We start from the raw sequence: 13,850 nt of genomic DNA, 5'->3' as shown, positions 1-13,850 counted from the left end.
TATTGGCGGCTAAATCACCTAAACTTTACGGTTTGTAACACTTAACCACCAAAACTGAATTTTTGGCGGCTAAACTACCTAAACTCTGGTTCCGTTTTGCTCTGCACACCTCCGTCCAAAAATCAGCGTTAAGTGCCACGGTGGACTGTCCACGTGTACACACTTGCACACGTGGCAAATTTTTAGTGGTCCACCTAATATTAATTTTAAAAAATAATTATAAATATTAAAAAATAAAAAAAAAAATGAAAAATATTTTTTTTTTTGCTTTTTCTTTTCTTTTTCCTTTTCTTTTCTTTTTTTTCTTTTATTTTTTTTTTCTTCTTCATTTTTCTACAGAACCCCCCCAGCCCTCTCTGACCCCCCTAACCCGACCCTCCATCTCCGCCCAGCCCCAGATCAACAAAACTCTGATCATCACGCGAGTCACCAACAACAATCGAACCACCTCCCTCCACCTTCAACACCACCATTACCTCCATTCACCTTGTCAACACCCAAATCCCACTAGCAACTCCATCACAATCTGTACAACCACACATAACATCAAATAAAGCTATAATCACCCACCATCTTCACCACAGCTACTACCTCCATCACCATTGTCACCACCCATCACCATAACCTATATCTCAAATCCAAATCTAACACTAAAAAATAAAAATCAATATGTCCATCTGTTATAACACAAAACAAAAAATAAAACTAAAAAAAAATCTCTGTATCAAACCCAATTTGCCACAAAAAACCCAAATTAATATCTCAAAAATAAATAAATAAATAAATAAAAAGAAGAGATCTAAACTTCCTGAAACCCCCATCCTCGGATCCACGAACAGACCACCGTCGGCCGTCATTGGCATAGGCGAAGACCCCGTCGACTTCCCCATGGTTCCCAAGTCCCAGAATCCTTCAAGCCCAAGAACGCCGTCAATAAAGCGTCGTCCTCCACCGAGAACAAACGCCTTTCCCATCTCGATGGTCTCTCTCCATTAGTCCTTCTCTCCAAATCTGAATAATCACTGGTTCACACACAGAGAAGCAAGGAAAGAGGGTGATGTGATCGTGTCTTGTGTTAATTTTGCAAGAAGAGGAAGAAATGAAGAAAGGAAGAAGAAGAAGGAGTGGGTGGGTGTGGGTGTGGGTGTTTGATCTGCGAGAGGAGGAAGAAAGAAGAAGAAAAAAAAAAAGAAAAGAAAGAAAAGAAAAGAAAAGGAAAAAGAAAAAAAAAAAGTAAAAAAAAAATATTTTTATTATTTTTTTAATTTTTTTTAATATTTATAATTATTTTTTAAAATTAATATTAGGTGGACCACTAAAAATTTGCCACGTGTACAAGTGTGTACACGTGGACAGTCCACTGTGGCACTTAACGCTGATTTTTGGACGGAGGTGTGCAGAGCAAAACGGAACCAAGGTTTAGGTAGTTTAGCCGCCAAAAATTTAGTTTTGGTGGTTAAGTGTTACAAACCGTAAAGTTTAGGTGGTTTAGCCGCCAATATCCCTAAATAATATTTACTTTCGTAAGAAAAATATTATATTTTTTGAAAACAAAACCGATCAGTAAAAGAAATATTTATATGAAATGAAATCATCAATATGCTGTCATTCATGATCAAATGCAATGTACAAATATGTCATTGTGTTAAGGGACCTAAGGCTACTAACAGTTAGTCAGTTATTTCTGTTATTGGGGTTTAGTTCTGGTTGTAACAACTTTTCTGTTGCTTTTCTTGTTTGCACGTGGTGCATTCCTTTGTATATAAGACATGGCCGGCCAGAGAGTGGGGCAGTCGGGGCTGAGGCCCCAGGCCCCAAAATTTTGGAGCCCTGAAAAATTAAAATTAATATTATATATATAAAAATAAAAATATAATATATGTATATATATAAATTTTGGTTCAATAATTTTCATAAAAAAACATATAGCACAATTGGTAAGAGAGGTTAATGTTAGTTGGTGGGTGCTGTGTTTGATTCCTGTCATCTTCACATTTTGGGTGTTTTAAAAATTAAAAGGTATTGATTTAAAATTTGTAAAGATTATGTAGCATTTCAATGCATTACCTAAAAATTACTTATTATATGGAGATAAAAGAGTTAATTATATTGTGTCAAAATTTTAATAATAAATAATATCTTTTAGCAAAAATAAAAAAAATATATATTTTAATTTTTTATAAAAAAAAAAAAAAAAAATCCCCTTTTTAAATTTCGCCCTACTCCTCTTAACACCTTGAGACGGCCCTGAAATAAGAAGCTAGTCTTCTTTCTCTATTAATGAAAATGCTCTGTTTCACTCTTTCTTTCCTCTTCTTCTGTTTCTTTCTTTCTTAAACACTAACATTGAACAACGTAAAAATTAAGAAATTAAAAAGTTTGAAAAGAACGCGTATTGATACATTTCACTTACCCTCTATGTTAAACCTTTGTGCCATTAGAACCAGTAACCAGAAACCATGAAAGGCAGAGCAAAGAAGAGAAAGAGAGAAAGAACAGAGAAAGAGTGGAGAAGGAAAGAAGATCTCATAGAATCAAATGTGATACAAGATATTTATACAAGCTGAGATGAATAACAAACTAACAGAAAAATATAATTGCAGCTAGCTAACTAACAACCCCAATAAACACAATCATAACAGACTAACTAACTCTCAACATTAGTCTTAACATCGCCCCTCAAACTCATAATTGAAAGGTCTTCAATTTTGAGTTTGCTTCTAAATGTTGAGAATCGTTGGCTGGATATGGCTTTAGTTAGCCCATCTGCTAGTTGATCAATGGCAGCAACATGTTTGACTTGTATCATTCGATTCATTACCTTCTCTCTGACAAAGTACAGATCCAATTCTATGTGCTTTGTCCTAGCATGTAGAACTGGATTCTGTGTAAGCATTATAGTACTAAGGTTATCACACCACACCATAGGAGGCTGAGCAAGCTGTATGTTGAGTTCTAGAAAACAGATAATGGAGCCAAGTGAGTTCAGCTGTAACATTAGCAACACTCCTATATTCTGCCTCTGTACTCGAGCGAGAAATAGTTTGTTGCTTCTTGCTCTTCCAAGTAATCAAATTTGGACCAAAGAATATGGCAAAACCAGAAGTGGACTTTCTGTCGTCTGGATTTGACGCCCAATCAGCATCACAGAAGGCAGTAAGATCGTAACAACCTGGTTTAGTGAAGTGAAGTCCATGACTCATTGTGCCACTAACATATCGAAGTATCCTCTTTACAGCTTGCCAATGAGTAGTCAAGGGATTTTGCATGAATTGGCATACCTTGTTGACACTAAAGGATAGCTCGGGTCTTGTAATTGTAAGGTACTGTAAAGCACCTACAATTGATTTGTACATTTGAACATCTCCAATTGGTTCCCCCTCGTAAGCAGATAAGCGAAGGCCACTAACCATAGGAGTTGGTGAAGGTTTAGACCCGAGCATTTGGGCTTTGATTAACAAGTCTCTTGCATACTTGGTTTGACAAAGATGAATCCCATGATCTGTATAATTGACCTCAATTCCCAAAAAGTATCTAAGAGGACCAAGATCTTTGAGGGAGAACTGCTTGTTAAGTGTGGTAATCAGATTGGTTACAGCTATCTCATCACTCCCTGTTATTAGAATATCATCAACATATACTAGAACTAGTGTTGTTGACTTGGGCGAATGACTAATAAACAGTGAGTGATCAGATTTGGAAGAGATGAAACCAAGAGAGGTCAAGCTGTATTGTAATTTCTCAAACCAAGCCCGAGGTGCTTGTTTAAGACCATATAAAGCCTTGTTTAGTTTGCACACTAAGTGTTCTTGACCAGGAATCTCAAAACCTGGTGGTTGAGTCATGTAGACTTCCTCTTGTAAATCACCATTGAGAAATGCATTATTAACATCCAATTGTCTCACAGACCAACCTTTGGATAAAGCCAGAGTTAACACAACTCTTATTGTAATAGGTTTGACCACTGGGCTGAAGGTTTCTGTGAAATCAAACCCTGCTTGTTGGTGGAATCCCTTAGCAACCAATCTTGCTTATGTTTGAGCACACTACCATCTGGATTCTCCTTCCTCTTATAAACCCACTTGCATCCTATGGCTTGTCTTCCTTCAGGTAATCTAACAAGTACCCAAGTTTTGTTTCTTGCCAAGGCAAGAATCTCATCACCCATAGCATTGTTCCAATGCTCTTGTTGTAATGCCTCTTTTAAGGATGTAGGTTCTCTCAAAGCCATAAATGCCTTAGGTTTAAACACTCCAAGCTTAGACCTGGTTGTCATATGGTGAGAGTTGTTTCTTCCAGGAGCATTTAAACAACCAGTTAGGAGAGGTAAGGCTGCTGGAGAGGAGAAACAAGGTCCTGGTCTTGTATACGGGTGCGGGTACGGTATACGGTGCGAAGGCATGCGTGATGATGAACCAGCAGACACAGCAGCACCATGTTCAGGAGCTTCAGCTCTCTGTGATGCCATGGAATTATCTCGCACAACAGGGAGGTCACTGATGTGTGTTGCACCAGGCAACTCGACTGAGAAATCAGTATTAGGGAGGTCACTGATGTGTGTTGCAGCAGGCAACTCGACTGAGAAATCAGTATTAGTTGAACCAGATGTTTCTCCTGCAGCAAAAACAGATGGCTGGTCTGTGTGCAAGTTGTTAGCAGCATTATTACAAGCAATAGGATTAGGCACAGGCAAATCACATAAAGCATCATGGTCAATGTGAGCTGAAGCATTAGGGACAACATTATTTGGGTTCAGACCTGGTGAAACAAGATCAGCATAGGTATAAATCTGTTTAGAGTGAGGACACACATGAATTAATGCTGAAATACAGGAAGGAAGTTCAGTGGTTTTGCAAGCAGTATGTTGGCTGACATCTTGCTCAAAAGGGAAGGAAAACTCATCAAAAATAACATCTCTCGAAATGTATAACCTACCCTTAGAATCAAGACACTTGTAACCTTTATGGTTGAGACTATAACCCATAAAAGTACAAGGAGCTGATCTGAATTCAAGCTTGTGCTTGTTATATGGTCTGATATTAGGATAGCATTTGCACCTAAAGGTTCTGAAAGTTGTGTAGTCGGGCTTAGTGTGAAACAAGGTCTCTAATGGAGATTTATTGTGTAACAAGGGAGTGGGAAGCCTGTTATGAATGTAGACAGCAGCCCTAAATGCCTCATCCCAGAACTTAAGAGGTAATGAGGCTTGAGCAAGAAGAGCTAAGCCATTTTCAACTATGTGTCTGTGTTTACGTTCAGCTAAACTATTTTGTTGATGAGTAGTGGGACAAGGATGTCTATGATGAATCCCACTATCAGCAAGGAAGGTTGTAAATGATCTATATTCACCCCCAATCTGTTTGTAAGGTTTTAATAGACTTGCCAAGTTGTAACTCAGCTTCAGCTTTGAAATGTTAAAAGGTTTTCAAGGCATCGGATTTGTTCTTCAAGAGATACAACCAAGTAAATCTTGAATAGACATCCACAAAATGAACATAATACTTATATCCATTGAAGGATGTTGTGTGGGATGGTCCCCACAAATCCGAGACAACCAGCTGCAATGGCTCAGAAATCACAGTAGTGGAAGCTTTAGGAAAGGGAAATTTATGAATTTTCCCAAGGCAACAAGCTGAACAAATGGAAAACTGAGATTCTTTATTAACAGTAGGAAGATTACAAGTCTTGAGAATGGTTTGAACAACCTTCTCTGAGGGGTGTCCTAGTCTATTATGCCACAAAGTAAAATTGTTTTGAACATTGGTATTACACTTAAAACAATTAGACATAGTGACATAAGTGTTATTCAGAGTAGCAACAAAAGTACACTTAGACTTAGGAAAATCATTAAAGGTGCTGCTGGTTTGAGAATGGTTTAGCTGAGAGCAATTGGTGATCTTGGCTTGGTCAGAGGTTGAGTAGATAGGTCCAATTTGGGAAGGATCAAAAGTATATAGGCCATTCCTGTGTTTCCCCATCAGCAAAGTGGTATGACTCACTTCCTCCTTAACATAACAAACATCAGCATGAAATTCAAAATAGACATTATTATCCTTTGAAAACTTAGCAACACTAATCAAATTCTTTGTAATTTCAGGCACATGAAGGAGGTTATTTAAGACAAGAGAATGAGAAGCATGTTGAGGAACAAAATAAGATTGACCAATATGCTTTATTGACAAACCTGTACCATCTCCAACATACATTTGATCCTGTCCACCATAGTCAAAGCAATTTGCAATGTTCTGAACTTGAGGAGTGCAATGGTTAGTTGCTCCCGAATCTGGATACCACTTTCCATCATCCATGTTGCTATTTGTTGCAATGTTAGCTTGAACCTGCTGAGATCCATTACTGCTTGTGTTCAAACCAGAATTCATACCAGAATTCATACCAGCATTTGCAGAAGTCATACCAGTTTGTACACCTGAGAATGACTTATCAAACCGATAAAAACAATCATGTGCTGTATGCCCAAACCGCAAGCACAACTGACATTGCACTTTGTTATTGACATTGTTTCTAGATCTTCCTCCTCGATGATAGAAATTTCCTCCTCGACCACCAGTATTCTGACCAGAGAATGAGCCAAATTCAATCCCTCGATTAAAATTTCTGTTGTTAGAGAAATTTCCATACTGGCCAGTTCCAATAGATTGAGAGTTACCACGACCAAATTGTTGTTGTTTGAACCTTCTCCACGCAACATTAGCTTCCATCCATGAATCTTGATCATCGGTCACAAGATTTGCACTCAGATCCACATCTTTTCCAGACTTTTCTATCCTCGATTCAGAAGCTAAAAGTAAAGCCTCGATCTCACCTACTGTGTATTGTTCAACACGAGTATTGGTGGAGATCACAAAGGTGTCGTACTCGCTCGGGAGACCCTTGAAGATTGCTGCAACATGATCTCGGTCACTCAAAGTTTCTCCCACAGAAGCAAGAAGATCCACATGCTGTTTTACTTTCAGTAGGTAATCATTGAGGCTTAATGTTCCTTTCTTCAAGTTCTGAAGCTTTGTGCGAAATTCCAGTATCTTTGAAGAAACTTGAAGAGTGAAATGTTTCTCCAAAGAATTCCAGATCTGATGTCCTGAATTGCATCCTACCATCCTCGTGAGAAGCCCTTCAGTCATCGATGACAGCAGCCATGAGACTAAGAGCTGGTCCTGTACTTCCCAGTCGATGAAGGTTTGGCTGACTCTGTTTTGATTACGATCTTCATCCGTCGCGAACTCTGGTGGTGGTGGTTCCTTGATGAACTTCAAGAGTCGATTTCCTCTAATGGCTGCAAGAACTTGCTGTTTCCACAGCAAGAAGTTGTAGTCATTGAGGCGAATCGAAATGTTATGATTGAAGTACACCGGTTCTAAAGAGACTCTGTTCTGTGTAGCTTGATGATTATTGACTGCTGCACCATTGTTGGGGATCCCTGCTGATCCAACCGTAGCCATGTTTGCACTGAGCGGAGGCCAGCGCTCTGATACCATGTTAAACCTTTGTGCCATTAGAACCAGTAACCAGAAACCATGAAAGGCAGAGCAAAGAAGAGAAAGAATATTTATACAAGCTGAGATGAATAACAAACTAACAGAAAAATATAATTGCAGCTAACTAACTAACAACCCCAACAAACACAATCATAACAGACTAACTAACTCTCAACATTAGTCTTAACACTCTATAATTAAATATTTTACTTTTCAAAAACAATTCGAAAAGTCATTAAAGAAATATAAAAAACTCAAAATTTAAGAAAGTCATGAATCGAAAAAATTTAAATAACAATCATAACCAAACCTTGAACGATTATATATAAACATATAACAATCGTCCACAATCATCAAATTGCATATTAAAATTTCACTAGAAATTATAGTTATAGATCTGAAAAGAACTGTTGGCAATAATGTTATAAGAATGTTTATATGAATTTGCGGATGCGGAATGACTATGTATAGTGAAGACTGAAGAAACTCATTGATTGGATCATGAAAAAAAGATGAATCAGAAAAGAAAAATAAAATAATTAAAAAAAAAAACAAACAAATTCTTATTCCCAGTATATGTTAAGCAAAAAAGAACTTGAAAAGAATTTTTAAATTTTTTTATATATATTAACATTATTGAGTAAACAATTACAGCTCTCCGTTTTGACAACAACTTTTTTGCAAATTTGAAAGGCAATAAAGAATGTGATGGTTAAACAGCAACAAAATATCGCGTCTTCAGAGAATAATTATCATCAATGGTGTGACTTATAACATCTCAGAAGGGATTTTGTCACAAGACTTGATTAAGGTAGGACAGTGTATATGCTAGTCCTAACCATATTAGTATCATAAAGTTTTGTGTGTTGGCTGACTTCCCTGCATAAATATAAATCATAAACTTTTAGGAGAAGAGTTTGAAATAGATGTTGATCTTGAACAAAATGATAGAATCCTTTATGTATGTGTGAACAAACATATGTGAATCTCAGAGTTAACTAAAAGAGCAAATAAGCCTGAATAATTACCCAATTGGAGATAATTGTTCCTGATGTTCCATTCAAAATCCCAATGTTTTCTGTCATTTTTTAATGTCCAGTAAGCCCATCCAAATGAAGCTGCATTATAAACCTCCAGCTGAGCCCTACCAAAGTCTTGATAATCTGTTTGAGAACCACTTGTAACATTCCACTCATTCACCCACTCTCCTGAAAATACATCAAGCTTTCAAGCATTATAACTCATACAACCTAAACATGAAGAAATAAAAGTATCTCATAAATAGAGAATGAGGTAGCTTGAACTTTTACTTATAGACCTTCTCTATTTAAGCTTGGCACTTAGATCTTCTCTTCAAGTATATTAAAGTATAAATGGATCTTGACATACCAATAAAAATAAGTGGGCCATTGGCATTGTTCAAGGCTTGCAGTTGAGCTTCCCTGCTCTTGTATATGAATTGTATATTATCCCAAGAACTCATATTCACAAAGAAAGTGTCAAATAGATTGTAATAGTGCAAATCAACTACTAAATTATGCGATCCAATGTTTGCCTGATAAAGTTCCAAGGGATCTGCATTTCCGATTCTTTGGCAAACTATTACATACGATGATGCAGAGTATTTCCGTACAATTTGATAGCCTTGTCTGTAATATGAAACTAAGGTATCCAATGGAACTGTGGCTGCAGATGGTTCGTTTAATAACTCAATTCCCAACAGCACTGGGTGCTTTGCATACCTGCAAACAATATTCATGTTAAGAAAGGACATGTCAATCCTGAACTAAATTGACTTTGTCGTTTTCAGTGGTATTCATGAACATTATTTCAACAACACCTCATAACAACAGAAAATCACCAGCCAGTTCTTTCCATTAATCATTATGTGCATGAATTGGTATGTCTTACTGGAGATTAATTTAATTTCTTTTCAGTTTCCATGTATATGATGTTAACTACATTATGTAACTAGCTAGATGGTGCATAATTTCTTTTATGAATTCAGTTGCAATTAAAGTTTACAGAACTTATAACACACAAGTGAGTAAGTTTCACTTATTAAAACACAATTTTCAAATTCCGAATAATGTGCAAAAATACCTGGAGGCTAGAAAATCTATAACATGCATTGTTTGTGAGATGTAATCTGGAGTCGGCCAGTTTGTTGAACCATCTCTACTTGAACTATGCTCCATGCCATTTTGGGAACCAGGCGCAGCATGAAGATCAATAATGCATCTTATATCGTATGATCTGCACCAAAGTTTTTAGTTATATAAGAAAATTATTGTCTAAATACTTCTATATATAAATTTAAAGTAGTAGTTGTCTGAAATAAGGTGTAAACAAATCCTACTGTGCCCATGAAAATGCATTATCAAGAGCTTCCAAAGTTCCACCAATGTACGGAGCAGGAGGATCAGGATCATAAGCAATCCACCATCCGACTGGTATTCTCACAGTATTAATTCCATGTCTATTTAAAAAATTGAAGTCTTCTATAGTGATAAAACTGTTTCTATGTTTCTGCAGATTCAAAGATGTCCAAACTATTGACAAAAATAAAAGTGTGCAAAATAAAAGAGTACTTTGTGATAATTAATGAAAAGGAGGAAGAGAAGTTGAGGAACATGAAGACATGGAGTTACCTTAAGAACCCGTTTAGCCTCATTGTGTCCATAGCCATTAGCCAGTTGATAGTCTCCGTGCAAGTTATTTGAAACGATTACCATTTGAAATGTGGCTGCATTACTGTCCCATCCCGGCTTCCCTGGAAAGTCTGCTGTAAGCTGACCTCCTAATGTAGCCTATCAAGTAAAGTCCACAATATCATTTTAATTATTAAACTCTAATTGGATATTTTGGATAGATAATCAAATTACTAAGACAATCTAAATAGCCTTTTGGGTCTTTACAAATCCATTTTAATCAGAAGTTTCAACAATAGTCAACAATTATGATGAAAGCCCCATGGCCAAATTAATGAAACATGCTACCTACATTGCAAATTTGAAAATGGTCTCATGCTGCTTCTTCAGGATGTCAATATGGTAAAAAAAAATTGCTTCCAATTGTCTAGAATAACAGCAGAAATATTTAAAAGCTGACCTGCAAATAGGCTCCAGTAGTCGTTTTTATGTGAACCCTATCATTGTTCCTTTCAACATCAAATGTTTCTGTAGTTGAAGGAGATCCAGCAGTTGCAGAAACAGAGCATCCTAGACCAGTACACGTCAAAAATTGGCCTTGAGATGTTCTGAACTGAAATTGTGATGAGGAAACTCTCCATAGCTACATAAATGACAGAAGCAAAACATTTTTGAATGGTTTAGCTATGAAAGATTGAGGCCAAATGGGAAATTAGCTAACATGGGCAAGATTAGTAGTTTGTTTAAGACTTCAAATCTCAAGATGCATTAAGCAAGACTATCTAACTAAATACTTAGGAAGTGAGTTTCAATTAGCATGCTGCAGACAAATGAATGAGTCATCAGAACAGACCTCTCACCCTTGCCTGGAACCTTCAAAACTACACAAATCAAAAGCAATCTAAGAAAGTTTGATCTTTCAAATCCACTAATACATAGCTTTCTTCATCATCAACCAATCTCTTGCTTCCCTTTACATATCAAAAAGCACTAACCAAAACTATCATGTTTAACTGATATATTTATCGTTGCACTGAATCCAAGAAAAGTTCCAAATAAACAATAAATTTTATGGTGCTCCATGCTTAAACAGTTAGATTTTTTTTGATCTATTTTTAACATTCTGAAGTTGGGTAATTTGCAAGATAATTCCATTCACGAAAAAAAAAAAAGTGAAACATAAAATAAAAAGCATAACAATGTGGTGAGAATCTAACCTTAAAGGTTTCCCAGGAAGAAGGTGAATCTCTATCCACGGTTACATTCATGCCTCCACCATTCTCAGCAGACAAGTACTTCTGTCGTGTTAGTGACTTGATTTGGACCTCTGTTCCGTCCTGAAAACCATATCCACAGAATACAGATGGGTCAATTCCAAAAGGTAAAGCAAACCCACAAACCTCCAAACTATTCTAAGAAGGAAAATGAAGCTTACAAGCATGTCTCCATTAGAAATTCCATCAAACAATGAAGGCTTTATCCAACCTTCAATTACAAGCCACCCTCCCAAGTTTACTGCTCTAACTTTAGAATCCCCATGTAATCCCTCCACTTAAACATGCAACAGATCATAAACCAAGTAGTAAAAACAAAACATTCTCAATGAACAATTTGCTGTAAAGGAAAAACTTCCCCAAAAACAAACAATTAACAAGAAATTACAGCAATATAAATTACCTGAGTGTCCTCCATAGAAGAAGAGGCCAAAGAGCAGCAGAAATGTGAATGCCCATTTGCTGAAAGCCAGTTCCATGGGAAATGCATCCCTCAAACATACCAATCATGCCAAAAATATGGAAGCCATGTTCTGCGAAAAGAAAAAGGAAAAAGGAAAAACGGAGGAAAACCAAAACCCAACAAAGAATGAGAAGAACATTCAAAACTTTAGACAAAACCCACCAGAGGGGAATCTAGTAATTCCTTCCTTATCACTCAATTATTCAAAAAACAAAAAAAATACCAAGTTCATTGTTGTAAACAAGCACAAAGATTTTGGGATTACCTTTTCCTATTAGATTAATAATATACCCCTTTCTTGCATAGAATTAATTAATAAGTATGCTTTCTATACCTTTGTCAAGACCCAATAGTGACGAAACAAAAGCCAAAGTTAGAAATAGAGAAGAGAGAAAAGAACAAATGTTCTAAAATGCAAAGTGTTCACACGTAAGGTTGTACAACTTGGAAAGGCAAAAGATTGGAGAAAAAAAGCTCACTTTGCTTGGAGATCATGACTGTTGGAGTCAAGTTCACATTTTCACTTTTCAATAGGAAAGATGACCTCAAAAATGTAAAAGCCAAAAGATGAGAAGAACGTGTAATATTTTAAAAAGCCAAGCCCTTTTGGGTCCTCAAATGAAATGGGAAAAGGCTCCACCACCTTATATTGCATTATACATGTTTTCTACTACGTGGCTTATCTTCATGCACTAGCTTCCTTTGCCATTTTTTCTGGGGTAAGAGCTTCCTTTTCCAGATTTGATTTTGTCAGAAAAACTCTATTAATTTTATATGTAAAATACTAAAATAAATTCTTCTTATCATCTACTTTAGTGCACTGCTTGTTGCAGAGCCTCATGTTAATAGGCTAGAAGAAACAAATTTGATAATGTGCTCCTCGGGATCTTCTATAAGTATCAAAATAGGACAATTCTAGTGAGTTAGTTGTGTGTTATTTGGTTAGTTAGTGAGCTGTATAGGGAGTGAGTTAGCTTCTCTTATGACAATCTAAATAGCCAAATAAACGTTATTGTTTATAATTAGTTATTATATAGTTAAGAAAATTTATAGTTAACGTATGCTATAAATTGGAAGTTTTTTACAATGTATACTATCAATTGGGAGAACTAATTACTATTTATCGAATTGATTCCAAACGTACGTTCAAAATTCAGTCTTCATTTTCTATTTAATCTCCCAATAGTAATTGACAGAGTCTTCATTTTTATTTGGTTTCCCTGCTTTATCTCTCTCCTTTGCATCCCCCTCTTTGTTTTTTCTGGGTCAATTCCATGAACCTATTTTTTTTCCGTGGGTCAACAAAAGCTCTTGACAGTGGTGTGTCAGAGTAAAGGACGTAGGTTTATCTTTTTAACTTGAGTTACTTGGGTTAGAGTGCTTACCACCGAGAATGCTTAGTTGTGGATGACAAGAGTGAGGTATGGTGATAATCTAACATAATAAATGACAAAATGAGGATGAAAATCAAAGGAAGTAGCCACATTCTAAAACTAATTAAAATCATTGAAGAAGATGAAGATAGTGAATGATGGAAGTACCAAAGCCAAATAAGTAAGTGTCTTTAATATTGTTGTTGTTCACTAATATCCTCTCTACATTGTGTAGATTTTTATACTAATTTCTGTATTTATAAAAATGTTTTAAGAGTAGTTTGATATATATGACAATTATTTGGTTACTTAGATGTTATGTATTTGTTCTAAAGGCAACATATTATATTAAGGGGTGTTTGGAATGGGTTAATGCTAACAAGGGAATTGTAATGTGAAACATTACTTGTTTGTTTTGAGACTGTAGCGTTAGAATGTTATTCCCTTAATATTATAACTACCCTTGAAGAGGGTAATGTTGATACTTTAAAAAAAGGTAGGATTGAATCATTACCTTCTATTATATTAATTTGAATAGAATTTTTGAATTAATAAATTAATTTAAATAACAATAATATTATTATTTATTATAAATA

The 13,850-nt window shown here is 36.0% G+C and overlaps 1 protein-coding gene across 3 annotated transcripts; it reads right to left on the bottom strand.

Moving 5' to 3' along the window:
- Positions 1-8,032: 8,032 nt before the first annotated feature.
- Positions 8,033-12,543, bottom strand: LOC115715143 (probable glucan 1,3-beta-glucosidase A). 3 transcript variants are annotated; one of them, XM_030643961.2, is made up of 11 exons: positions 12,361-12,543; positions 11,822-11,951; positions 11,580-11,695; positions 11,362-11,481; positions 10,605-10,787; positions 10,145-10,303; positions 9,853-10,022; positions 9,597-9,749; positions 8,883-9,235; positions 8,522-8,701; positions 8,033-8,372 (listed from the first exon to the last, which is right to left on the bottom strand). In XM_030643961.2, exons 2-11 carry the CDS (start codon positions 11,895-11,897, stop codon positions 8,287-8,289), a joined length of 1,596 nt encoding a protein of 531 aa, XP_030499821.2. In that variant the 5' UTR covers positions 11,898-11,951; positions 12,361-12,543; the 3' UTR covers positions 8,033-8,286. The 3 variants fall into 3 exon arrangements, with proteins under 3 accessions (XP_030499821.2, XP_030499820.2, XP_030499819.2); XM_030643960.2 differs by having other exon boundaries at positions 12,216-12,376; XM_030643959.2 differs by lacking the exon at positions 12,361-12,543 and adding an exon at positions 12,147-12,327.
- Between the last annotated feature and the right edge of the window lie 1,307 nt (positions 12,544-13,850).

The sequence above is a fragment of the Cannabis sativa genome, chromosome 4, assembly GCF_029168945.1.
Source record: "Cannabis sativa cultivar Pink pepper isolate KNU-18-1 chromosome 4, ASM2916894v1, whole genome shotgun sequence".
NCBI classification, from domain to species: Eukaryota; Viridiplantae; Streptophyta; class Magnoliopsida; order Rosales; family Cannabaceae; genus Cannabis; species Cannabis sativa.
This window is presented reverse-complemented; position numbering and strand designations above follow the sequence as displayed.

What these genes read in the sequence shown, in the direction of transcription:
- LOC115715143 (XM_030643961.2), bottom strand. Translation starts at nt 11,897, where the DNA reads ATGGAACTGGCTTTCAGCAAATGGGCATTCACATTTCTGCTGCTCTTT. An exon ending in AGGCTAAACGGGTTCTTAAG is followed by an intron (nt 10,023 to 10,144) that starts GTAACTCCATGT and finishes TTGAATCTGCAG; the next exon opens with AAACATAGAAACAGTTTTAT. An exon ending in AATGCATTTTCATGGGCACA is followed by an intron (nt 9,750 to 9,852) that starts GTAGGATTTGTT and finishes ACTTTGGTGCAG; the next exon opens with ATCATACGATATAAGATGCA.